The 27,938-nt window shown below is 42.6% G+C and overlaps 1 protein-coding gene across 3 annotated transcripts; it reads right to left on the reverse strand.

Moving 5' to 3' along the window:
- Positions 1-686: 686 nt before the first annotated feature.
- On the reverse strand, positions 687-27,905 carry LOC135550648 (solute carrier organic anion transporter family member 2B1-like). 3 transcript variants are annotated; one of them, XM_064981651.1, is made up of 15 exons: positions 27,782-27,905; positions 22,589-22,677; positions 16,807-16,944; positions 16,390-16,552; positions 16,046-16,270; positions 15,437-15,535; positions 10,922-11,052; positions 10,242-10,338; positions 9,826-9,990; positions 8,429-8,618; positions 8,177-8,327; positions 7,559-7,716; positions 4,041-4,105; positions 2,835-2,955; positions 687-2,573 (listed from the first exon to the last, which is right to left on the reverse strand). In XM_064981651.1, the coding sequence occupies exons 1-15, from the start codon at positions 27,831-27,833 to the stop codon at positions 2,387-2,389; spliced, it is 2,031 nt and encodes a 676-aa protein (XP_064837723.1). In that variant the 5' UTR covers positions 27,834-27,905; the 3' UTR covers positions 687-2,386. The 3 variants fall into 3 exon arrangements, with proteins under 3 accessions (XP_064837723.1, XP_064837724.1, XP_064837725.1); XM_064981652.1 differs by lacking the exon at positions 22,589-22,677 and having other exon boundaries at positions 27,782-27,888; XM_064981653.1 differs by lacking the exons at positions 22,589-22,677; positions 27,782-27,905 and having other exon boundaries at positions 16,390-16,421; positions 16,807-16,938.
- Positions 27,906-27,938: the final 33 nt, after the last annotated feature.

Here is a 27,938-nt window from a genome sequence, read left to right on the forward strand (position 1 = left end):
ACAGCAAACACTTTACAGCGTGAAAAGAACACCATCGTGAGTCTATCCTGACTGCTGCTATGTAAGCTAATATCTGTCCTCCCTTTCTAGGTCTAAAACTGGGGGAAAGGTCCCAGAGTTACTGATGGCTTCACTGAGTCTGTGTTTGTTTGTGTTACTAATTCCCCTCCTCACTCACTCCCCTAAACCGCAGCAGTGTGTTCTGGATAGAGTTGGAAAATTCCGGGAACTTTCAATAAATTCTTCTTCCCGAAACGCCGGTTGGAGGATTTTTAGAGTCAGGAGGGAATAAGCAAGAAATTCAGAATCTTTCAAGCAGTACTTCCGGAAAACCAGGGAATTTATTAAAAGCTCCTGGAATGTTGAGACCATGGTTCTGCATTATCTAAGCAGCAGCGTTGTTGGGGTCAGCCAGCATGCACACACACTCAAACACACACAGATAATTCAAGCAGGATGTCTGTCTCTGGTATGACATGAATTAGGCCTCTTTGCTCCGTGCCTTTGTAGGACATGGCAGAATTCTCTGGTGTTAAGTCAGATATTGTGAGATTAAGGTGCATATCACAAAATCTTAGGTAGGTCTGGGCAGGTCCCAGTTGAGCAACTCCACACAGTACATCAGCAAGAGACGGTTGCTCTCCTGGCATGATTCATTTACACAAAGTATGAGGCCTGAACATGTCTGTCTGCTGATAGACTTTATTAACCTGGGGTGTCATCACTCATGATGGCAGTTAGAAAATCATGGTTCAGTTATCACAACATCCTCCCTCCACTTTTAACTCCCTCCTCTAACTCCTCTCTGAGAGAACAATAACCTCTTCCATGTCACAAGGGTTCACATTAGTTTATAACATGCATGATTTCTTCCCTGTTTGGAAAGGAACTTTAAACTCACAATAGACGCGATAAAGAGGTCAATTGACCTCAACCAAAACAATGTAATTACCATGGAAATGCGTGGGGGAAAGATCTCGAGTCTCCTCATTGCCCCACAGCAAAATGATCCTACACTTAGGCTATTGTTTATATGTGTATTTCACACTGTTGAGGTCAAAATCAGAGTATAACGCTGGTATGGATGTCAACCCCAACACATGTTCATATCTTCATTGGCACCAATCAAATGCATTACAGTTGTAAACGACTTTGACTACCATCAACAATTTCTGTATGCTAACCAGCTTATACAAATAGCAGTTAGCATTTAGCAGTCACTTTATCTAAACCTGAAAAGATTTGCAACGAAAACAACCAAATATATCAAAATCGGACATAAGTAACCACATTGTGGGTCTGTTACAACACAAAAATCATGACAGATTTGACAAATATCCACTTTGTTAGATCAGATTTGTTGAATGTGCATCAATCTGGTGAATGGAACATCTGTGTTACCACATCTATGCTTGCCTACCATAACTCATTACATGACAAGAGCAATGGAGAAACAGATGCATTGTGCATAAATGTCCATCAAATAAAAATCCCACTGACAAGAATTGTAAGAATACTGTAAACTGTACGTAAAAATAGTTACATTGTTTCACATGATAAGATTCAAAGCATTATATCGTATTAGAGTTGTATAAATGTAAGGCGCTTGCTTACTGAATCTATAATGATTATTTTCTTTGAAAGTATACATTTTATATTGTTTACAAAGGCCCCAAAAACATTTTAAAAAACAAAGAAAAATATATGGTATATACATGTTTTCTAAAAACAACCAACACCTGAAGAGTATTGGCTTAGTGGGAGTTTGGTTTTCTAATGCTGTCTTTGGTCTGATTGCTTTGGTCTGGTGGCTCGAGTTGACAAGGTGAAAATTCTGTCAATGTGCCCTTTAGAAAGGCACCTGAATTTGCTCCAGGGGCGGCGTACTAATATGGCTGACCCTGTAAAACAACACATTTCACTGCACCTAATCGGTGGATGTGACAATAAAATTCCACTATAAAAAATGTCTAGAGATCTAGGATCAGTTTACAGCTTACCCTCCCCGTGTCCTAACCTTAAGCATAAGAGAGATGGAAAAAGATTTGACCATGTATCAGTGGAAAGGGGAGCCCTCAGACTGGTTCCAGAGAATGACACGCTATGTTACCATGGCTCAGATACAGCACTGGCAATTTGGGAGCAGTAATAGTGTAGAGATATTTAAACACTCCTCATTGGCAATGGGAGGAGAGAGAGAAACAGGTCCTCCCATGGACAAAATAGAGGACATAAAGTAAGAGATGGACTCTCCCTGAGAAAGATGCCCACGGAGCGCTTCTCATCTCTGTAGTCTTCATGATTCTCTAGAGAATTAGATTGATACATTTTTCTTCTCTGTCTACCCAGCTTGTAATTTAGTTCAATTATCTTTCTCAGTCCTCTCTCATGCTGGCATCCTCTGCAGTTCTTTGGAGGCGGTGTTGTTGTCTGGACTCTTTACTCCGTTTACCACAGTGTATCTCTGTTCTGCCTGCTGGCCTTGTTGTCCTGCCCTATGTCTCAGGATGAGGAGAGAGAGCAGGAAGCAGATGAACGCTCCGCAAACAAACAACACCTGCAGTCCCAGGAACCTGGCCATAAAAGAGATGGAAACTGTAAATATCATACATCCAAGATATTCTGTATTCTCTATAACAGACCCGCGTTTAATACATACTGTATGGCAAATACTTTTAAAAAATGGAGCTGCGCTTGATTTAGTTTGCCTGGTAAAATGGTCCCAAACGTGCAATGGAATGGTCCCAAAAGTGCAAACTCTAAGTATGGCTGAAATGGCTGACATGGAGGCATGAGTCATTGGGCAGGGGGAGGGTATATCTGCTGGTGCTTGCCTCTGTCTGAAGAGGTCCATGTTGTAGTAGTGACATGATGTGTTCCTCCCACACTTCTTCCCCCAGAGGATACAGGTGGTGTCTATGGCAATGCCATACAGGACTGGGGCTGGCAGGAATGCTGGAGACACACACATACACCAATTACAAATACACATCCACGTGAACACGCACACACAGACATGCATGCACGTACGCACGTGCACACACATACACAATTGTCTGAGAGGCTGTGAGATGATTCTTCTTGAGTGGCAGTGTTGATATGTGTCATTATCCCTCTAGAGATGTGTTTTCTGAGTTCACATGGTCCTGCTTCACGTCACCTAACAGGACAGCCAGAGAGGAATTTTGGGGATGGATTTTTGAAAAGGCACTTTTTCCAAGACGTTTGCTGTTAAAACCGTGGATGTCAAGCAGAAAGGTTGATAACTGTGAAAGTGAATCACTGTGCATTGGTCGTTTATCTACATTTCTCGGCTGGCCCTCGCTACATATTCGTCGCCATACCCACTGGCTCCAGGTCATCTACAAGTCCATGCTAGGTAAAGCTCCGCCTTATCTCAGTTCACTGGTCACGATGGCAACACCCACCTGTAGCACATGCTCCAGCAGGTGTATCTCACTGATCATCCCTAAAGCCAACACCTCATTTGGCCGCCTTTCGTTCCAGTTCTCTGCTGCCTGTGACTGGAACGAATTGCAAAAATCGCTGAAGTTGGAGACTTTTATCTCCCTCACCAACTTCAAACATCTGCTATCTGAGCAGCTAACCGATCGCTGCAGCTGTACATAGTCTATCGGTAAATAGCCCACCCATTTTTACCTACCTCATCCCCATACTGTTTTTTATTTATTTACTTTTCTGCTCTTTTGCACACCAATATCTCTACCTGTACATGACCATCTGATCATTTATCACTCCAGTGTTAATCTGCAAAATTGTAATTATTCGCCTACCTCCTCATGCCTTTTGCACACAATGTATATAGACTCTCTTTTTTTTCTACTGTGTTATTGCCTTGTTAATTGTTTACTCCATGTGTAACTCTTGTGTTGTCTGTTCACACTGCTATCTTGGCCAGGTCGCAGTTGCAAATGAGAACTTGTTCTCAACTAGCCTACCTGGTTAAATAAAGGTGAAATAAAAAATAAAAAATAAAAATGTGATAGTGTGGCTGTCTGTGAAATGTTGATCTAACTCACCCAGCATTCTGAAGAGCATGTACTGAACTCCCACAGCAAAAGACTTATCCTCTGTTCTCACTGTTCTGCAGGGTAGAGAGAGGGAGAGAGCGAGAAAGATGGAAAAAGTGAAGGAGAGGGTAAAGGGGATGAAGAGGGAAAGGATGGGAGCGGGTCAACATCAGTCACAGTAACCAGTTCTGGCGTGAAGAAGTTACTGACCAGCTGGATGGAGTTTGCGGTTAGCTCAGCGTGAAACAGAACAGCTGAACGGATGCAGTAAATTATGTCAGACGCATCATACACACACACACACACACACACACATCCTACACACACACACACACACACACACACACACACACACACACACACACACACACACACACACACACACACACACACACACACACACACACACACACACACACACACACACACACACACAAGCACAATTGTACACACACTGCGTTGCTTAAATATCAATATGCAAAAACTACCCCCATCCAATTTATCTTGAAATATTTGTTGTTGCATGTACAGTTGCTGTCTGATAAATGAGTCATCTTTAGCGGACTGTCTAAGTGTTACCCAGTGAGGAAGCAGAAAGCTCTGTTCTTTATTCTCTTATTATGTTTGCTATCATCCCCACAGGCCCAGTCATGCTGATCATAGACCAACCAACAGACACACACAGTGCTGACGTGTGTGTGTGTGTGTGATACCTCAGGCTTTACCATGGGGACACGACTGCACATGACTCTCTCTCTATCCCTGTAGGTAGGTGATTAGTGTGTGTTCAGATGTGTGTGTGTGTGTGTGTGTGTGTGTGTGTGTGTGTGTGTGTGTGTGTGTGTGTGTGTGTGTGTGTGTGTGTGTGTGTGTGTGTGTGTGTGTGTGTGTGTGTGGGCTCATACATGCTGAAACGAAGGAGGACTGTGTTAGAACCAACTGAGCCATCATGACGGATGATGATGTTATGATACAGTGGCAACTACTGCCTCGGGGCAAAGCAATAGAACGAGTGTCAGTTATTACAGTTTTTTTCGATTGCTAAACGACAGTGGACACAACTGGAGTCACATGTACAAAACTCTAACTACAGTCTGCACAGCAGCAGTTCATGTGGACCAAACTCTAGTTCGTTTTTCATTGCTTGAACACAGTTTTCAAAACTCTACACACTTATCCCATGACTTTAACCACAACCTGCACAACACTGTGGATTTACAGCACTTTGTTCAAATGCTAACACACTGCTGTCAAAACTGTGAACCACACATTCAAAACGGAATAGATTTCAGCCTTGTGCCTTTCAAACACTGCTGATTGCAATTTCAGCTGAAAGGCTAAGCAGGTGTCTTGTTTTAGACTTGTTAGTGAACACACACACATATTACAGTATATATAGGTAGAGCTCAGAAAGACTCATTTTGGAAATGGAACAAGGAAGATGGGTTCGTGGAGGGAGAAGGGTGGCAGGGAGAGGGCGGATGCGTGGAGGAAGACAAAGAAGACAAAGAGCTGTTATTTCAGATGAAATAAGGGCTACACTTATAGACCATGTCGTGAACCATGGTCTCTCATTGAGAGAGGCAGGGTTGAGAGTGCAACCCAATCTGCAAAGATCCACAGTGGCATCTGTAATGTGAATTTTCCATCATACAAACAGGTGAGAGTTACATCCTTACAGTAAATGAAAACATTACAGGAATCTATTTTGTATTGCAATTATAGAATATTTACACAGATATATATTACAGTAAGTTTGACTGTAAAATATATTTTTACAACAGGACCCAAAGGCTGCCCCCAACAGGGGAAGAGGAAAAGTATTTTCAGATGCGCAGGAAAATGCTACTGTTGACATGGTTGTTGTCAACAATGCAATAAAACAGCGGGAGATTCAAGATAGTGCTGGCTGATAATGATATATTTGAAAATGTTAATTCTGTCAGCACAACAACTATTGCTCGAGTCCTAAAGAAACACCAAGTTACAATGAAACAGTTATACACTGTACCGTTCGAGAGAAACAGTGAATGGGTAAAAGAGCAAAGACACCAATATGTCCAGGTAAGACGTCTGAGGTTACGTACACAGCTATACAAAATATTTACAGTCAAAAAAACACTAGCATTTCTACAGTAAAACTGTGCACTTACTGTTTTTCAGAGAGTAATGGAGGTGGAAGCACTGGAAAGACCACATTCATTTGTATTTATCGATGAAGCTGGATTTAACCTTGCCAAAACACGGCGCAGAGGAAGGAATATTATAGGTCAAAGGGCCACTGTGGAGGTTCCAGGCCAAAGGGGGGGAAATATCACCATGTGTGCTGCAATGGCCAATGATGGTTTGCTTCTCAACACACCACTCATTGGCCCATACAACACAGAAAGGCTTATAGCTTTCCTAGAACAGCTCTATGCTCAGCTAGTGCCAGCAGAACAGGGGGAGCCAGTAAGAATCCCCCAAGTTTTTGTCATAGTTTGCGATAATGTTGCTTTTCACCACTCTGCAGCTGTCACAGATTGGTTTGCAGCACATCACAGATTTATGGTTTTGTACCTGCCTGCATATTCACCCTTCCTCAACCCAATAGAGGAGTTTTTCTCTGCCTGGAGGTGGAAAGTGTTTGGTCACCACCCACATGACCAAATGTCTCTTTTGGAAGCCATGCGTGCCGGATGTGAGGACACTAGTCCAGAGGACTGCCAGGCACTCCAGAAGGTTCTTCCCCAGGTGCATGGCAAGAGAAAAGCTGTGGCCTGATGCTAGAGAGAGGCAGGATTAGCCCCTCAATTATTTGTTCGAATTACAGTATGTACTTTTAGTTTCTACCTTTTTTTTCTCATTACTGTAATTCCGTAAATTACTACAGACTATTGAAGCAAACTGTTAATTTTCATTTACCTTAAAGAATTGTTATGTTCTAAAAATTTTAATAAATCATGTGAAAGAATGTCACTCTTTTCTTTGAAGAAAATATTACTTTGTATGAAGTCACTGAAATTGTTCAAACTGTAAAGATGAAAAGTTTGTATTTTCTGTATTGGTGTTTGATGCTAGTGTTTTTACTCTCAGTGTGTTCTGAGTGACAGTGTGTGTTATCTCAGTAAGGGTTGTGCATAGTGTTTGGCTGCACTGAGCGTGTTTTTAGCCATGTGTTAAGAGTTGTGTTGCTTGGAATGAGTTTTGCCGGTGATGTGAGCTGTTTAGCTCAGGTGACTGTTGGTAGTGCAGACTGTAGTTCGAGTTTTGCACATGTGACTCCAGTTGTCGTTTAGCAATCGAAAAAAAACTGTATTGCAGGGACACAAAGGGAGAGCGTGAGAGAACTCAGATACCTCAGGCTTTACCATGGGGACACGACTGCACATGACTCTCTCTCTATCCCTGTAGGTAGGTGATTTGTGTGTGTGTGTGTGTGTGTGTGTGTGTGTGTGTGTGTGTGTGTGTGTGTGTGTGTGTGTGTGTGTGTGTGTGTGTGTGTGTGTGTGTGTGTGTGTGTGTGTGTGTGTGTGTGTGTGCTGTACCTCAGTATCATCATGTATGATGGCGTCTGTGAGAAGGATGCGATGAAGCAGGTGAGGGCAGAGAGAACCATAAAGGGCAAGAGGAGGTGTTCACAGTTGCTACCGCATGTCCCCGGCAACGCATGGGACCCGTTGATACAGCCACAGTTTGTGTAGTTCTGTCAGAGAAAGAGTCACATGATATTAACCACCAGCCAATCACCATTGCATCTGGCAGTAATTGTTGGCATAGTAAGTGTGAATGAGAATTACTCATCTCACAAAATAAAAGTACATTATCAAGAAACTGGCTTGATAGTCTCTCTGGCTTCAAGGAAAGGGAATATTCTTCTGCTGAGCTTTGTATGGTGGTGCAGTGTGTGTGAGTTTTCAGTCTAAATAATACTGGGTCTGGCTGTAAACCCTGTTTTCCATTGAGTAGACATCTGACAGTAAAGCAGAAGTGAGGCCCCTTTAGAGCTGTCTATATCTATGTATATATCCTGGAAATTCATAATTGTTGGTTTCTGCATGTTATGTGATTTAGTTTTCTCTCTGTGTTCTCTTTAACCTCAATATGATTGGCCTGGGAAAGTTAGGATTCAGCCTATTCATGAACAGGCAGGTGCAGTGGTTTACCAGGACTTTGATGGTGTTGTTGTCCTGTACTTTGGTCATGCAACCTGCATGACAAGGTGATATGAACTCCACCCCGTCTGAGCCACACACTGGGTTAAAAGTCTCGGTCGGACAGGAGCACCCAGCGCTACACCCCAAGGAACCATTCTGTCTGAGAACAGAGGAAGAAGAAAGAGGAATGGTACCAGGTGGAGTACACAATGGCAACTTAAGGCTTCAGTGCTGTTTTAAGGATAGGTGATGGTAACATACGTGGTGGGGTAGACGCCAGTGACACTCTGTGTGGAGCAGCCGAGGAGGAGGAGAGGCAGAGCGGTGAGCATACACATCAAGATGGCTGCCGTGCACATGAGGGCGGAGCCTCTAGTAGAAATACTCAACCTCCTCATCAGAGCCCCACCTAGCACGATGCCCAGCACCGCTAGAGGGATGCTCACCCCACCTACAGGCACACAGAGGTTAAGGATCCTTTTTTTCAATTTTTTGAGGATCCTTTTTTACCAATTTTTGCCTAAAATGACATACCCAAATCTAACTGCCTGTAGTTCAGGCCCTGGTACCATTTGGAAGGAAACGCTTTGTAGTTTGTGGAAATGAGAAAGGAGTGTAGGATAATATAACATAACAGATCTGGTAAAAGATAATACAAAGAAAAAAACAACCATTCTTTTGTATTTTTTTTTAACCATCATCTTTGAAATGCAAGAGAAAGGCCATAATGTATTAGTCCAGCTCAGGTGTAATTTAGATTTTGTCCACTAGATGGCATCAGTGCACGAGGATCGTTTTAGATTGATCCAATGAACCATTGCATTTCTGTAACAAAATGTCGTATCAAGACTGCCCAAATGTGCCTAATTTGTTTATTAAGAAAGCATAACAGTCACTCCGATTAAAGTTGTGAACACGTTCCAGGTCGTGTTTTTTTGCAGTCACCCTCTACACCTCAGAAGATAGATCTCAGAAGACAACATGGTTCCGGAGACATGAGCTCTGTGCTGCCTGCCTTTGAAAAAGAACCTGGAACGCAACCAGTGTTTCCCCTTACATAGGCGGGGTGGTTCCCCTCAGCCTAGCTCTGTTAACCCCCTCCTAATAATAGTTGGCCTTATTTTGTAGTCATGTAAAATGTTGATATTGGCAGCTTCAGGTGCTGACACAGGAGATTCTGCACCCTACCAAAGAACTAAAAAAAAAAAAAAAAGTAAATCCCATCCAGATGTTACCCTGCTATAAACAGTAGTGTGCGGCAGGGTTTTGATTGCCTGTGCTCTCACATACAATGGGGTCTTTGTCTTCTGGAATGATTACCTCCAGTTGCTCAATAGCTTCTGTTTCTGTGGTAAAATTCCATGCTCTCTGTGCTATTCATAGACCCCTGGAGAGTTGGAGCATTATCTATTATTAATCTCAGCTAGTATTAAGTGTGTATATGATGTGATATTACCCATTTTCTTATTCCCATCAGATCTGAGTCAAATACACATGCCAAATGTTTGAGTTTTGCAGATTTGATTTTAAAGTAATAACTCTCCATTGAGTGGAATTTTAACTTGGTCCATTGGTTCTATTTTTTCTTTATTAGACAAATTGTCTAACCTTAATCTAAATCAAGATGTTTCACAGAGATAACGAATAATGTCTCTCACCGATCATCATGTTGGAGAAGGAGGCAGTCTGGGTGAACTGGCGCTCTATGAACTTGGCCATAAAGGTGGCGAGGCCGGCTACCATCGCTGCCAGGTGGACCTGTGCCAGCACCACCAACAGGTAGATGGGGTTCCGCAGCGTCCGCAGGGCGATACGGGGGAAACCTGGGAGAAAGAGGGGGAGGGAGGGAGAGGGGGGCTAATGGCTGATGACCTCACTGCTTAAGACAATATTTACCACGGTGGTTGCAACAATAGAGGAAGAGAGAGGACACAATGTGACCACTTCTACGTTGTATATACTTTCAGTATGTATATCAGTGTCTGTCACCCTTAATGCCCTGTAATCACCCGTAGACACAGTGAAGATTAATGGAAATAAAACAGACGGATGTGGTTTTATAAAAGTGCCTCACTTCTGAGAAACTGTGTGAGGGTGAGTTCCAGGACGGGGTCTGGCAGTGGTTTCTTTTCCTCTTCTGCTCTGGGTTCTGTGGCATCGCTTCCAGTTTCCTAACCAGGGGAGAGAAAGAAGCACACCGTAATTATGCGCTGTACCTGTATTACAACAGATTAGAATTTGATCACGGCACAGCAAACACATAATCCTGTCAATATTGCATTAACTCTCTAATAGCCTTTGTCAGGTCTAGAGAACATGATGTGGGAAAGAGAGAGTTTTGCCTACAAATCTCTGATTGCGAAATGGTAACATTTAAAGTGTATGAAACACTGCAGTGCACTCAAGTTACACGCCAAGCTTCAGAGCTTTTAAAGCCTTGGCCAGCGTTCAAGAGGCTGTGTGTGTTTGTGTGTGTGTACGGCTATGCTATGCTATGCTATTGAGCAAGACCTGGCACAATGATTCTTCTTTGTGCCAGATGACTGATGAGAGAAACATGAAACAAAGACTCAACCTCTTTCGTAACATTCCCTTACAGAATGATAAATATCAGCCAGGACCTTATTCAACAAGGTCACTCTTTCTCTGAACCTGTTTTTCTATATGAGAAGATTGTTCAACTTTCATTACATTTTTTTAGTTCATGCTTAATTAGACATGTGACAACGTGTCAGCTTGTATCCCATACTACACCTCTTTGGGCATCTGCCGGGGGAAGAAGAGGTAGGGCAGGGAGGTGAGGAAGAGGAAGGAGGCTGCCACCAAGAAGCCTAGCCACCAGGCTCCCACCCAGCGAGGGTCTCTTCGCTCCAGACCTATCTGATCTGCAGTTAGGAGAAAGACATGTTACTGTATTAGTGGCAAAGTAAAGTATTCAAAAATAATAAAATAACAATATTCAATCAACTATTCAATTCAATAACCAATGCAATCAAAGGTACTGTATGTATTGAAGTGCACCCTGGGAAAGGTAAGTAAGTGAGTAAGTAAGTAAGTGAGTAAGACATTCACAAGGATGCGGGGCCAGATGGATTACCAGGACGTGTGCTTCGGGCATGTGCTGACCACCTGGCAGGTGTCTTCACTGACATTTTCAACACGTCCCTGATTGAGTCTGTAATAGCAACATGCTTCAAGCAGACCACCATAGTCCCTGTGCCCAAGAACACAAAGGCAACCTGCCTAAATAACTACAAACCCATGGCACTCATGTCCGTAGCCATGAAGTGCTTTGAAAGGCTAGTAATGGCTCACATCAACACCATTATCCCAGAAACCCTAGACCCACTCCAATTTGCATACCGCCCAAACAGATCCACAGATGATGCAATCTCTATTGCACTCCACACTGCCCTTTCCCACCTGGACAAAAGGAACACCTACAGTGGGGCAAAAAAGTATTTAGTCAGCCACCAATTGTACAAGTTCTCCCACTTAAAAAGATGAGAGAGGCCTGTAATTTGATTTGATTTTAGAACACTTCCTGGTTTAAAACGTTATAACCTTTTGAAAAAATGTTGATATTAAGAAAGAAAGTACATTTTTTTTCCCATGGCATTTTTCAACAGAACATTAAATCTCTTTCTAACTGACAGCAGCTTCCAGGAAGAAGTCATTTTCTTTTTCACTGTGAGAAACTCCACATTCATTCTGAATGACTAAAGTGAAAGACTGAGTGAATGAGGTCATACCAGCTGTTCAGAGAGACCGAGATTCCAGTCAAGAACATATTTTCCTCCAAAAAGAGAAGAAGCTAATTTCTATCACAGAAATTCATCTGATATCATGCACTTTTCTACAGAAGTAAATAACTATAGATATGCACCAACATACCCCCACACACGCCACACACACACACACGCACACACACACACACACGCACACACACACACACGCACACACACACACACGCACACACACATACATACTTCAGCAGGCGTTTGAACAGTTTGAACATGTCCCCAATCACTAACGATGCTCTCACACCTTGATAAATGAGATGCATCAAACTGGAAGGACGAGATCAATTACATGAAACTGGAAAGACAGGACAATGGTCCATGACCATGACTGGGCTAAATCCAGTTTCTGAGGTGTCTGAAGCATTGCAGGGAAAGCTGTGGTTCACACAGAATGAGGTGGATTGGAAAAGTCCTTGATGAAAACCTGCTCCAGACTGCTCAGGTCCTTATGACTGGGGCGAAGGTTCACCTTCAAATAGGACAACGACCCTAAGCACACAGCCAAGACAACACAGGAGTGACTTCCAGACAAGTCTCTGAATGTCCTTGAGTGGCCCAGCCAGACCTGAAAATAGCTGCAGCAACGCTCCCCATCCAACCTGGCAGAGCTTGAGAGGATCTGCAGAGAAGAATGGGAGAAATACCCCAAATACAGGTGTGCCAAGCTTGTAGCATCATAGCCAAGAAGACTCAAGGCTGTAATCGCTGCCAAAGGTGCTTCAACAAAGTACTTTTACTGAGTAAAGTGTGTGTGTGTGTGTGTGTGTGCGTGTGTGTGTGTGTGTGTGTGTGTGTGTGTGTGTTTGTGTGTGTGTGTGTGTGAGAGAGAGAGAGAGAGAGAGAGAGAAGAGGAGAGTGAGTCAGTCAGTGAGTGAATAAGTAAGAGACCTGGCACATTTGGTTCCTTGGAAGTTGTGGGAACGTGTTTTTTGGTTCCGGGAACGAAGCCCTAAGTTTCCTGACCGGTAAAACGGAACGTTTTTTAAACATTCTGAGAATTTAAGCTGTTTTTAAGTTGTAGTGAGGTTTTCCTGGGAGGTTTAAAAGCTCTGAGAATGGAAATTATCATATTTAAAGGTAAATACAGTTCCTTCAGAAAATATTTACCAACCTCGGCTTTTTCCTAATTTTGTTGTGTTACAGCCTACACCCAATACCCCATGTCAATGTGAAAGTGGAATTATGTTTTTCCAAATGTTTACAAATTCATTAAAAATGAAAAGCTTACATGTCTTGAGTCAATAAGTTTTCAACCCCTTTGTTATGGAAAACCTAAACAAGTTGAGGGTTAAACATCTCTACTTAACAAGTTAATAAGTAGCTTGGACTCACTCTGTGCAATTATAGTGTTTAACATTATTTTTGAATGACTGACTACCTCACCTCTGTATACCTCATAGATTGCAGTTACTCTGCAATACTAACGAAACCACAGATTGAAAAGAAGGAAACCCGTACAAAATATTCCAAAACATGCATCCTGTTTGCAAACAGGATGCATGTTTTGGAATATTTTTTATTCTGTACAGGCTTCCTTCTTTTCACTCTGTCATTTAGGTTAGTATTGTGGAGTAACTACAATGAGGTTGATCCATCCTCAGTTTTTTCCTATCAGGGCCATTAAACTGTTTTAAAGTCACCATTGGCCTCATGGTGAAATCCATGAGCGGTTTCCTTCCTCTCCGGCAACTGAGTTAGGAAGGATGTCTGTATCATTGTAGTGACTGGCTGTATCGATACGTCATCCAAAGTGTAATTGATAACTTCACCATGCTCTAAGGGATTGTTACGGATACAGTTATCCTGTGTGTGTGTGTATCCTGTGTGTGTGTTTCTTTTCTCTCCTTCTCCCCTCACAGGTGAAAATCATCACTCCCCAATCAGTCAACAACCAATCATCAATCAGAAGACACACCTCCTCATATTTCCTAAACCTATCACAGTTCCTTCCCCATGGTTTAAAAACCCCATTTGTTTGTTCTAGAGCCCAGCTCAGCTCAGCTCAATCTCTCTGTAAATGCCATGTCTGTAGGTCTCTGTGTTTCACTCTCGCTTTGTGTCGTAACCTCTCTTTTGTTTAAGCACCTCATAGCACTTTGTCATCACCTGTGAGTATTATTTTTGGTTATGGTGTTTGTGTTTGATTGCTGGTGGAAAAGGGGGAAACCAAGACAAGTCGCCCATGGGCATACACTACCCGTAGGTGAACTTTGTTAAATACACTAGTTAGAACTGGGCGGACCACCCACTGTATTTTTGGTTAGTTAGTTAGCTGTTGTTAAAGTAGGCTAGTCTAGCTTAGGGGTGTTTTTGAATACTTATTGTTTCTTTCCTTGGGTCCAGCTCAGCCCCTTTTCCTGCTCCCCCCATTACCGTGTGTTTATAAATAAACCTAGAGTTTGACGGTAGATTTCAGTTGTCGTGCTTATTTCGTTCACACTTTTCCTTTGTCACAATAATAATTTGCATGAGTTATGTTACGAGTCTCATTACCATCCCCCCTAGACTGTCGGGCCAAAAGGGATTCGTAACAGGGATATTCAATGTGTGATTTTTTTTACCAATAGGTGCCCTTCTTCACGAGGCATTGGTAAACCTCGCTGGTCTTTGTGGTTGAATCTGTGTTTGAAATTCTCTGCTCAACTAAAGGACCTTACAAGTAATTGTATGTTTGGGGTACAGAGATGAGGTAGTCATTCAAAAATCATTCTAAAAACACTATTACTGCATATTATTGCATATATACATGTATAGAGTGAGTCCATGCAATTTATTTTGTGACTTGTAAAGCATATTTTTACTCCTGAACTTATTTAAGCTTGCTATATCCCTTATTTAACATTTTTATTTAACCTTTATTTAATGAGGCAAGTCAGTTAAGAACAAATTCTTATTCAGCAACACTACATAAAGAGAGACCTTAGACAACAACATAGGATGGCAGCAACACATGACAACACAGCATGGTAGCAACACAACATGACAACAACATGGTAGCAGAACAGCATGGCAGCAGCACAACATGATAGCAGCACAAAACATGGTTCAAACATTATTGGGCACAGACAACAGCACAAAGGGTAAGAAGGTGGAGACAATAATACATCACGTGAATCAGCCACAACTGTCAGTAAGAGTGTCCATGATTGAGTCTTTGAATGAAGAGACGGAGATAAAACTGTACAGTTTGAGTGTTTTTTTGCAGCTCGTTTCATTCATACTGTATCAAAGTGGTTGAATATCTATTGACAAGACATTTCAGCTTTTCAATTTTAATGAATTTCAAGCAGAGTTCCACTTTGACATTATGGGGTATCATATCTCAAATCTCAATTTCATCCATTTTAAATTCAGGCTATAACACAACAACACGTGGGAAAAAGTCAAGGGGTGTGAGTACTTTCTGAAGGCACTGTAGAACTTACGGAAAGTGTCACAGTATGATGCATTTTGTGTATGTGCTCACCTTTGGACATCTTGTCGATGTCGACATAAAAGCGCAACATGAAGGAGCCCATCATGAAGCCAAAAGCAGGACCAATAGATGTGACAGCCAGGAGGATGCCTGCCGGGGGAACCACAGTCAGACATGTCACCCCAGTTGCGGGATCAATACAGTGGCATGGAAAATGATACTTATCGTTTGGTTTCTCCCCCAGATCATACTTCGAAGTTGATGAAAAGAAAATGAAAGATTGCCCATTGTTTGCTGATCTCAAGTATAATTTCATCAAAAAGATTACACACATGACACAGCCTTGAGACCAGCAAAACAATGAGTGGATACATAACATTCACTTTAGTTACTATTTTTCCACATCCTGCACCAGGGTTATGTGTGAAATTCTGAATCTAACTCCTTCTAATGTCCCTGCAAGTATTCTCAGAATTGGAGGGGATTGAGTGGAGCCCAAAATTGCGGGATCATTAGAGAAGAATGATGCAACTCTCCATTTAAAAAAAACAACAATGATACTATTGATTCCTAGTTAAAAACCCAAAAGACCTGCATCAGAATGTGTATTTCCTGTATTCCAAGAATTCCCTGTTTCCCAGTCACTCCCAGTGCTTATACCGAGGTAGAGAGGAGAGTTCCTCTTGCTGGCATAGTCATCAATGTAGGAGATTCCGAAGGGTTGGATGGGAACACCGCCGATTCCCAGGAGTAGCTGTCCTAGGAGCAGGAGTGGGTATACTCCCTGCTGGGAGTGACTCTCCTGCTGAGTGCAGCTATGATTGGACAAGGGTGATTGGAAAGAGCTCTCTAATTGGCAGAGGCCAGAGTCGTCATCCTTGGATTCTATGGAACACAGGTAGAGGTAGGAAGGAGTTAAGAGTTTGGTGATAACTACTATTTTTGTTTTGAGATTCAAAGAAATATATGTATGTACTGTATGTGTGTGTGTGTATGTGACTTACCACTGATGTGGTCTGTGTACTGGTAGGGGCCACTGATGAAATGAGACATGGCCATTATCAGAGCAGCCAGACTGACCAACAGTGCCCCTCCACCAATGAACCGTGGTCTGTGGACACGGCTACCAAAGAAACTAACAAACACTATCAGGACTATGTTCCCCACCTACACACACACATAAACACACACACACACACACACAGAATCAGGAGCACAACACACTCACGCAAACACAACCATTAACACACTCATGTGCCCACTCTCACATGTAAACATTTAAAGTATACCATTTTTTTCATATATAAATAAAAATAATAATCTGAACCGATATGGATCTGGAATTTATCAGTCAATCTTCCTGTTATCTTGATCAGCCCAAAATAGTGTTGGGATAGGGTCAGGGTTAGGTTTAGGCTTACCTCATTGAAGGATGCCAAGATGCCAGACTTCTGGCTAGAGAAGCCATAGCGTCTCTCTATGGTGGAGATGGAGCTCTTCAGATATCCAGACACCAACAGCTGGGCCAGCTGGAGCATGCCATGGCACAGCACAAATAACTAAAGGAGAGACAGGAGAGAGAGGACAGAGAGGGAAGGGAGAGAGAGTTTGAAAACCATGGTAGATCCTTTGTTTATGGTTTCATCATTATGCAGACAGACTGTATATACATGAAGTGTATAAAACATATTGTTCCCAGCTTACTCTAAGTAGAAAAAAAATATGATCTGATCAATTAACTACGGAGAGCTCAAAAGCCTGATTTAAATATTCAGAACTTCTTGTTCCACACGGGTCACTATGTCTGGCTGCACATTTGACACCTTTAAAACTTCGTAGTGATCCCTTCCCGCTCAGATCCTGGTAACGGGATTGATTTGACAACATCCAGTGAAATTGCAGCGTTCCAAATTCAAAAACAAAAATATTCATAATAGAAATTCACAAAACATTAATGTATAATACATCAAAATGAAGCTTAACTTCTTGTTAACCGAGCCTCAGTGTCAGATTTCAAAAAGGCTTTACAGCGAAAGCAGACCATGCGGTTATCTGAGGAGAGCATCCCGCATACAAACACATGAAAATCATATTTCAACCAGCCAGGTGCGACACAAAACTCAGAAATAACGATAGAATTCATGCCTTATCTTTGAAGATCATCTTCTGTTGGCTGTAAAAAATGTCCCAGAAACATCACAAATGGTCCTTTTGTTCGATAAATTCCTTCTTATATCCCCAAAATGCCCATTTATTTGGCGCGTTCAATTCAGAAAATACACTGGTTCTAACAAAGTATCTAATAAGTTACCTGTAAACTTGGTCCAAACGTTTCAAACAACGTTCCTAATCCAAACTTAGGTATCGTAAAACGTAAATAATCGATCAAATTTAAGACGGGATAAACTGTGTTCAATACCGGACGAAAACAAAGTGAAGCGCATTCCAGGTTGTGCGCACCAAACAACTAGAGTCCACCTGGAGTGACACATGGAAAGAACAGGGCTATGTCTTAATTTCTCAAAAGAAAAACATCAACCAATTTCTGAGACTGTTGCCATCTAGTGTATGCCATAGGAACTGCAACCAGATTCCTATTAAAAAGGGCGTACCATAGAAAAATAATGGAAAACAGATTGACCTCAATTTATTTTCTTCCCTGGATGGATTATGCTCGGGGTTTCGCCTGGCAAATCAGTTCTGTTATACTCACAGACATTATTCAAAAAGTTTTATAAACTTCAGAGGGCTTTCTATCCAAGTCTACTAATAATGTGCATATCCTAGCTTCTGGGCCTGAGTAGCAGGCAGTTTACTTTGGGCACACTTTTCATCCGGACGTGAAAATACTGCCCTCTATCCCTAAGAAGTTTGTAAAGAAAATATGTAATGCAACAAAACATATTGCTGCAGTAGTCAAGAGGGTCTGGAGGCCTATGAGTAACTTTATGAGGATTTTCACAACCAGAGCAAAATCTGTTACATACAGTACCAGTCAAAGGTTTGGACACAGCTATTCTTTTTCTTTATTTTTACTATTTTCTACATTGTAGAATAATAGTGAAGACATCGCAACTATGAAATAACACATGGAATCATATTGTAACCAAAAAAGTGTTAAACAAATCAAAATACATTTTAGATTTTAGATTTTTTACAAAGAGTGTGCACAGCTATCATCAAGGCAAAGGGTGGCTACTGTAAGAAATCTAAAATATATTTTGATTTGTTTAACAGTTTTTTGGTTACTACATGATTCCACGTGTGTTATTTTATAGTTTTGATGTCTTCACTATTATTCTACAATGTAGAAAATAGTACAAATAAATAAAAACCCTTGAATGAGTAGGTGTCACACACTGATCTGATTCACCTGTCTTTGTTTTTGTCTCCACCCCCCTCCAGGTGTCGCCCATCTTCCTCATTATCCCCAGTGTACTTATACCTGTGTTCTCTGTTAGTCTGTTGCCAGTTCGTTTTCTTTAGTCAAGCCTATCAGCGTCTTCTCCGTGCTCCTGGCTGGCTCTAGGTCATGGTTTCCTAGCTTTGACCATTCTGCCTGCCCTGACCCTGACCCTGACCCTGGATTTACTGAACTCTGCCTACCCTGAGCCTGCTTGCTGTTCTGTACCTTTCGGACTCTGCTCTGGACTACTGACCTCTGCCTGCCCTTGACCTGTTGCTCACCTGCCCCCTTGTTTGAGTAATAAACTTTTGTTACTTCAAAACTGTCTGCATCTGGGTCTCCTGAGCCTTGCCAGTAGGTGTGTCAATTTTTGACTGGTACTGCACCTGTAGTACAAGCTTCCTATCCCTCAACTTTAAAAAAAGTAATTCTTAATTTGCTGAGGTACAGTTTTCTTGTAATACAAGTGCATTCATGTGACAGTAGACTCATAAAACAGTGTAGTTAAACGAAACACAAAGAAGCATTTATGTGGTGTTATGATATGGGGGAAGGTTAGTGTTAGGACAGACTTTCCCTGGTTTAACGTTGCGTTATGCTAATGAGCTTGAGGCTATAAATAGGATCCCGGATCTGGGATTGCTCATCGCATTAAGTTAAGGAAAGGGAGATACCTTGTCAGTTGTACAACTGAATATCTTCAACTGAAAAATGTCTTCTGCATTTAATCCAACCCCTCTGAATCAGAGGTGTGGGTGTCTGCCTTAATCAAAATCCAAATCTTCAGCGCCCAGGGAGTTAACTGCCTTGCTCAGAATAACAGATTTTTAACTTGTCGGATCTGGGATTCTATCCAGCAACGTTTTGTTTACTGGCGCAATGCTCTAACCACTAGGCTATATATAAGCACATGTGCTGCCAGTACAGGTTAATGTCAGAGTACCAGCTTGGAGTCGTGAGGCTGTTGGTTGGTTTGGTGGCCATGAGGCCTTTAGTTTGGTTTTGTTTCTTTACTTTGGGCATGCTGTTTGTTTTCTTTTTGTATTTATTGTCAACATCTGTGCAAATCGAAAATCTGTTTTACTGCCCAACCAAGAGGTCAAGAGAGACAGAGCTGGCCCTAGACCAAGGTAAGGTTGCTGTCCCCCTGGGCACATGTACATTCAACAACTACGCACATAAACTGATTTCTCAAAAACAAACATCCTCTCACTGTCAACTGTGTTTATTTTCAGCAAACTTAACATATGTAAATATTTGTATGAACATAACAAGATTTAACAACTGAGACATAAACTGAACAAATTCCACAGACATGTGACCAACAGAAATGGAATAATGTGTCCCTGAACAAAGGGGGGGTTCAAAATGAAAAGTAACAGTCAGTATCTGGTGTGGCCACCAGCTGCATTAAGTACTAAATTGCATCATCTTCTCATGGACTGCACCAGATTAGCCAGTTCTTGCTGTGATATGTTACCGCACTCTTCCACCAAGGCACCTGCAAGTTCCCGGACATTTCTGGGGTGAATGGCCCTAGCCCTCACCCTCCAATCCAACAGGTCCCAGACGTGCTCAATGGATTTGAGATCTGGGTTCTTTGCTGGCCATGGCAGAACACTGACATTCCTGTCTTGCAGGAAATCACACACAGAATGAGCAGTATGGCTGGTGGCATTGTCATGCTTGAGGGTCATGTCAGGATGAGCTTGCAGGAAGGGTACCACATGAGGGAGGAGGATGTCTTCCCTGTAACGTACAGCGTTGAGATTGCCTCCAATGACAACAAGCTCAGCCCGATGATGCTGTGACACACCGCCCCAGACCATGATGGACCCTCCACCTCCAAATCGATCCCGCTCCAGAGTACAGGCCTCAGTGTAATGCTCATTCCTTCAACGATTAACGCGAATCCGACCATCACCCCTCGTGAGACAAAATCGTGACTCGTCAGTGAAGAGCACTTTTTGCCAGTCCTGTCTGGTCCAGTGGGTTTGTACCCACTGGGTTTGTGCCCATAGGCAATGTTGTTGCCGGTGATGTCTGGGGAGGACTGGTTTTACAGCAGGCCTACAAGCCCTCAGTCCAGCCTCTCTCAGTCTATTGCAGACAGTCTGAGCACTGATGGAGGGTTTGTGTGTTCCTGGTATAACTCGGGCAGTTGTTGTTGCCATCCTGTACCTGCCCAAAAGGTGTGATGTTCGGATGTACCGACTCTGTGCAGGTGTTGGTGCACGTGGTCTGCCACTGCGAGGTCGATCAGCTGTCCTTCCTGTCTCCCCGTAGCGCTGTCTTAGGCGTCTCACAGTATGGGCATTGCAATGTATTGCCCTGGCCACATCTGCAGTCCTCATGCCTCCTTGCAGCATGCCTAAGGAACGTTCACGCAGATGAGCAGGGACCCTGGGCATCTTTCTTTTGGTGTTTTTCAGCTTCAGTAGAAAGGCCTCTTTAGTGTCCTAAGTTTTCATAACAGTGACCGTAATTGCCTACCGTCTAAGCTGCTAGTGTCTTAACGAATGTTCCACAGGTGCATGTTCATTAATTGTTTAGGATTCATTTAACAAGCATGGGAAACAGTGTTTAAACCCTTGACAATGAAGATCTGTGAAGTTATTTGGATTTTTACTAATTATCTTTGAAAGACAAGGTCCTGAAAAAGGGACGTTTCTTTTCTTGCAGACCAGAGTTTTCTTGCAGACCAGTTAACTAGGCCTAAGACCCCTACACTTAGCGAGTGCAACAATATTAGCATGCTAGTTAATCGGTTTCATAAGTGTCTAGAAGCTTTCCCATGCATACCCCATTCCGAGGACATGTTTATGTGTTTCTAAATCTGGAAACAACACAAGGATGTGCTAAAAACACCAGGAAACACAACCCCACCTGGGACTATAGAGGAAAATAACAGTACAGGATGCCAAAACATCAATGTTTTCACTACAGTAAGAAATAAACTAAATTACAGATGGTAAAATAAGGAAGATTCACTCCCTTTCCTCTCTGAATATTTTTTTTCTCCAGTCCCAAAACATATCCTGTCAATGAAGGTAGGTTCATTTCCTTAATGTTAGCATGCTAGCATGCTCCTCTTACCCCATGAGGTCATCATGTCTGGATTCCTGAACAGCAATCTGTAGACACAGATTTTACCTCACTTCCTAGTATTGTCTCAGTTCTGTGACAACACAACCCATAAATCAGACCGATACATTACTTGGGCTTATTCTACATTACAGACTATCCTCAAATCAGCTTGCAACCAAAATAGCTACTCATTATTGTTTGTAGATCAATCAGTCAGTCAGTCACAATTTACCCACAAATTTTTGCAGATTTGATGCTCTCTAACATGGCCACTCACTGAGAGTTGGGAGTGATGATGTGAGGTGAGACAGGTAGATGAGGTGATAGACAGGAGCAGTATGTAATATTTAAGACATATATTAGATTTCTTGGTGTTTTTTTGAAAGACCCTGCTTAGAAACACCTAAAATTGCCTAGTACTGCTTTTTACCTTTTCATAATCCAAATAGCATCAGTTGCAGCAAGGATGTGAAGAGGTTTTGTCTTGTTAATGTTTTTGCTATTGTCAACCTCACAAACGAGAACCAATCATTTAGGAAGTTGTGCACAACAGCAACAGCCAGACGGTAAAATGCTAATTAGCAGCATCATGTGGCGTTCTAAAGAGTATGTTACTCTCATGGATTTCTATTCTGATGCTACTTCTGGTATTGAATTGACATTTGGAGCTAGTTACAGGTGAAAATGATACATGTAACTTTTGAGCCTACCTTGATGCTGTTGAAGGGGCCCCTGCATCTTGAGGGAGGCGTCGACCTCTGTGAATCAGAGTTCAGCTGGAGGTCGCTGGCTGTCATATCTGCAGAGACGGAAGAGGAAGCAAGACTTCACACTCACTATTTTTTTCGGGTTCATATACTGCCAATAAACTAAGCAGACCAGACCCAGCTGCTAACGCATTGGTACCTATGGAAGAGTCACCCCCTTAATAACTCCACCTACATATTACCTCAACTAAACTGTAAACCTGCACATTGACTCTGTACCCCCCTGTATATAGTCTCGCTATTGTTATTTTACTGCTGCTCTTTAATTACTTGTTACTTTTATTTCTTATTCTTAGTCATATTTGTTTTTAAACTGCATTGTTGCTTAGGGGTTCGTAAGTAAGCATTTCACTGTAAGGACCTGTTGCATTTGGTGCAATTGACTAATACAATTTGATTTGATGCCTACATATAACTACATCTAAAGTATGAACATACTGTATGAATAAGGTCTGACATTTCCCCACTGGACATTGACCATGTTAACATGAGCACAGCAGTCTGGATTGTAGCTCATATCCCACATAAGGTCTTTACATGCTCTTTACATGCACTTTTAATATCCCGCTCATGAGTATCCCTGTATCTATGAATAAACAGAATATTCCTCATTTAAGTGTATGGGTTAAATGGAATAGTAACAGAAATATGGACACTGACGGCAGGACTATAACCTCACATGTAATAAACTCAGCAATTAAAAGAAATGGCCCTTTTTCAGGACCCTGTCTTTCAAAGATCATTCGTAAAAATCCAAATAACTTCACAGATCTTCATTGTAAAGGGTTTAAACACATGCTTGTTCACTGAACCATAAACAATTAATGAACATGCACCTGTTGAACGGTCGTTAAGCAGACCGAATGTCAGGATTTGGCCAGGGTTGTTCCGGGTTTTGGTCACTAGATGCCCCCATTGTGCTTTTTGACCTTGTGTTTTTTCCCTTGTTCCCCATTATTATTTGCACCTGTGCCTCGTTTTCCCCTGATTGTATTTAAACCCTTAGTTTCCCTCAGTTCTGTGCTCTGTGTTTGTATGTTAACACCCAGCCCTAGTGTTCTGTGTTTTCTTGTCGATTCCAGTGGATGCTCTTGTGGAATTCTGTTTTTGTTTTTGAGTATCTCTTGAGGCTTTTTTGTGCTATTCCTACCACCTTTTGGATTTGCCATTTTTGTATTGAAGGACTTCTCCTTTTTACTTTATTAAATACACCGTCTTAAGTACTGCTGTGTCTGCCTCATCTTCTGGGTTCTGCTGACTATTCGTGGCTCAGTTGGTTAAGTGACTGTTTCTCACTCCGGAGACCCAGGTTCGTAACCGGGTCCTGACAGAAACACAGAGCCAAAAATGAACCCAGAGGCAGCCAGTTCCCAGGACCTTTTTGCCATGCTGTCCCACCACCAGGAGACTGTCCAACACCACGAAGCCGCCCTGGTTCAGCAAGAGGCCTTAATGGCTAGACATTCTCATCTTCTGTCGGAGATGCTGACTTCCATTAAGCAAATATCTGATCTTCTTACCCCGGCAACAGTTCCCGTCCCAGTACCTCAGATTCACGTACCCATGGCAGTTAACCCCCTGGCTGAACCTCGTCTTCCACCTCCCCAACGGTTCCCAGGTGATCCAAGTGCTTGTAAAGGGTTTCTCACCCAATGTTCTCTCTCCTTTGAGCTACAACCCTCGTCGTTTCCCACCGACCGGTCTAAGATCGCTTATATCATCACCCTGCTGTCGGAAAAAGCCCTGGCCTGGGCTACTGCTGTGTGGGATGCCCATAGTTCCTGCTGTGCCAGCTACTCTGCCTTTGCTGAGGAATTCAAACGAGTGTTTCAAGGCCCAAGCAGTGGTCCTGACTCAGCCAAACAGCTCCTGACTCTCCACCAAGGTTGGCGCAGCGTGACGGACTATGCCATCCAGTTCCGCACGGTGGCAGCAGCAAGTGGCTGGAACAACGAGGCGCTCACGGTGTGCTTTCTGAAAGGCCTTTCCGACACTATCCAAGATGAACTGGCCACTCGGGAACCACCGGACAATCTCGAGTCCCTGATCAAGTTGGCCTCACGCATTGACCAGCGTCTGAGAGAGAGAGAACTCAACCGTAGACCTCTAGCCCCTATCAGTCCCAGCTCCGAGTCCCCACCTTTATCCTCGCTGGCTCCATCGGAACCCATGCAGATTGGACGCATCTCCCAGGCTGAGAGAGACCGCCGGATGAGGGAGCGACGCTGTCTTTATTGCGGCAAACCGGGCCATTTCCGTTCCACGTGTCCCGGGCTCCAGGGAAACGCTCTGTCCCGTACAGACCGGGGGGAACTGTAACGGGAAACATAACCTCCTCCCATCCGTCCAACTCCCGTCTGCTCATTCCAGTCACCCTCTCCTGGGACAACCACAAGCTTCATCTTCAAGCCCTGGTTGACTCTGGAGCCGCAGGTAACTTCATGGATGGTGTCTGGGCGAAGGAGAATGGCGTTCCCTCTGAACCTCTAAGTGAACCCATGAGGGTCACTACATTGGATGGAAGCCCTTTGGGATCTGGACTTGTCACTCATGTCACTACCTCCTTGCGACTTTCAGTTTCACAACACCAGGAATTGATGAACTTTCATTTGATCTCCTGTTCCGAGTTCCCTCTCGTCCTTGGATACCCCTGGCTTCACAGCCATAACCCTCACATCGACTGGTCTGTGGGCACTATCAAGCAGTGGGGTCCTACGTGCCAAGCTACTTGTATTTTCCAGAATTCCCCGAGTTCTACTCCCGAGTCTTTAGAATCCATCGACCTGACCCGAGTTCCCGAGTGTTACCATGACCTCAAACTGGTGTTTAGCAAACAGAGGGCCACCATGCTACCACCCCATAGACCTTACGATTGCCCCATCGACCTGTATGTGAGGATGTGGGAGGCATGCTGAGAGAGAGTTTTTGGGAAGCCATTTAGTGCACCTAGCTGCACAATCTGTTCATCCAAATAAAATGCAACTTGATTATTTCATGGTAAATCAGTGTACTAGACTGTTTACGCTAGTCAACAAACAATGTGCGAATTCCAGTGGCCTTCATTAAAATACTATAGAAATTACACAAGAATTCCAGTCAGACTATATTCCTTGTACTCTGGTTACTGTGTATCCTCAATCTTTATACTCACTTTGTATCTCTATACTTTGAACTCCTGCTTACTTTAATCTCTGCTGGTGTTATGTATCTACTGCTGTTTAATGCAGATGTGCTTTTCATTTAAATCATATTGAGACACGATGCTTTGTGTTAGTATTCAGATTGAAGAGAAATTATCTGCATTTACATTAGAAAGGGAAAAAGAGCTGTGTTTCCCTGTGCGTGGTCAGGTTTCCTGTATACCCAGGCAGGCGTGTTATATGACTTGAGATGGGGAGTTTTAGGCCCTGTCAAAGTGCACGTCTGCAGCTACATGGTGTTTAACAGAAACAGCTGGAGATCGTCCGGGACTACAGATATAGGATTTTAATCTGCACCAGTTTTCTACATCATGTGCGCATGAGTTGCATGTGGTTGACTGTGTAGGAGAGAAATATCTCTGAATTACAGATATTAAGATAACCCTGACTCCCAAGTAACTCTCACTCACTCATATTGCAATGTGTGTGTGTATGTTTGTGTGTGTGTGTGGTTGTACATGTGTGAGATAAAATTAACACACCATTTTGATAGCCTTGACTCTAAGAAAATCCCCACTCCAACATATTGAATCATATTGAAATATGTGTGTGTATGGTACAGCATACTATTAAGGGGTAAATCCCCTTTGGACTGACTCTGCTAGTTTAGTTTTCCTGTCCAGGGAGATTCCTGGAATGTGGGATGTAGTGTGGTTGTCCATTCTCCCCCACAAATTGCACAATGCTGAGGAAGAGAGGGGGAGTGAGAGAGAAAGAACAAGAAAAAGAGAGAGGAGGGGGGACAGACAGACAGATAGATAGATACAGTAGGAGATAGTCAATTTGAAAGTCAATGAAAGGCATCACTCCTCCCCTCAAGACTCCCAAGCTGTAATGACATGCTTTCCTCTGAACTGTAACAGTTTGGTAAACAGTTTGGTAAAAGAGCAGAGGTTGCATAGCACTGGCCACTGAAACACACTATGGAGAAGCATTTCCAGATGTGTAACCTTCATTTAACTAGGCAAGTCAGATGCATGGTATCATCAACTAGATTCAGCCACGAGTCAATAATTACATATAATTTGTAAACTGGAAATTGACTGCAAGTAGCCCAAACATATATAATGTTTGACTAAAACATGATAATTTCAAACCTTGCTTACATTTGTATACGATCACATTGTGTTATGAGTGGGAATACTTGGGAACAGATTTTGTAAATTAAAATCACTTGGAGCTGATTTCCTGGTGTTTTTTTAATGTCCACCAATGAACATTTCAAACACAAAAAAAACATATACAGTACCAGTCAGAAGTTTGGACACACATAATCAATCAAGGGGTTTTCTTTATTTTACTATTTTCTACATTGTAGAATAGTAGTGAAGACATCAAAACGATGAAATAACACATATGGAATAATGTAGTAACCAAAAAAGTGTTTGAGAGAATGCCAAGAATGTGCAATGCTGTCATCAAGGCAAAGGGTAGATACTTTGAAGAATCTCAAATATAAAATATATTTAGATTTGTTTAACACTTTTTTTGGTTACTACATGTAACAGGAGTTGTTGCATCTGCTGTCAGCAGAGATAAGATGAGCGGGAGATAACTACCAATCAGATGTGGAATGTCATCAAAAACAAATTCTGAACCACGATAGCAGCATAGCAGCATAGCATAACAGCGGGATTGGAATTACAGGTCATGGAAATAACAACCTTCCTTTCAGACTCCTCAAATACATACGCACAAAAGCAATACCTTTAAGATGAGGTATTACTAACCCCCTGGTGTTAATTGTTAGGCGCATGCCCTAAATGCCAGAAGGACAGTTCATCCAAACACAAGCTCCAAACAGCAACCTTTCCTTTCACACATACGTTCTACACACTGCACACTAAATGAGATAACAGTGTCTGAGTCCTCACTACTAGAGTTAGTGGATCACAGTTAAAAGCAGCAGTACAGAACAGTACAGTTGTTCACTTACTCTGTAGATGGAGCTGTGGTGTAGGGGTGTTCTCTGTGTCCAATCCTGTCATAGAGCTATGATGTAGTGTTGCGTTTAGTATCCACTCCTCATTCACACAGAACACTACTGAGCTTGGAATCCCAGGAGGTAGCTCTCACTTGATGAAATAGGCGTG

Source organism: Oncorhynchus masou, chromosome 12, assembly GCF_036934945.1.
Source record: "Oncorhynchus masou masou isolate Uvic2021 chromosome 12, UVic_Omas_1.1, whole genome shotgun sequence".
NCBI classification, from domain to species: Eukaryota; Metazoa; Chordata; class Actinopteri; order Salmoniformes; family Salmonidae; genus Oncorhynchus; species Oncorhynchus masou.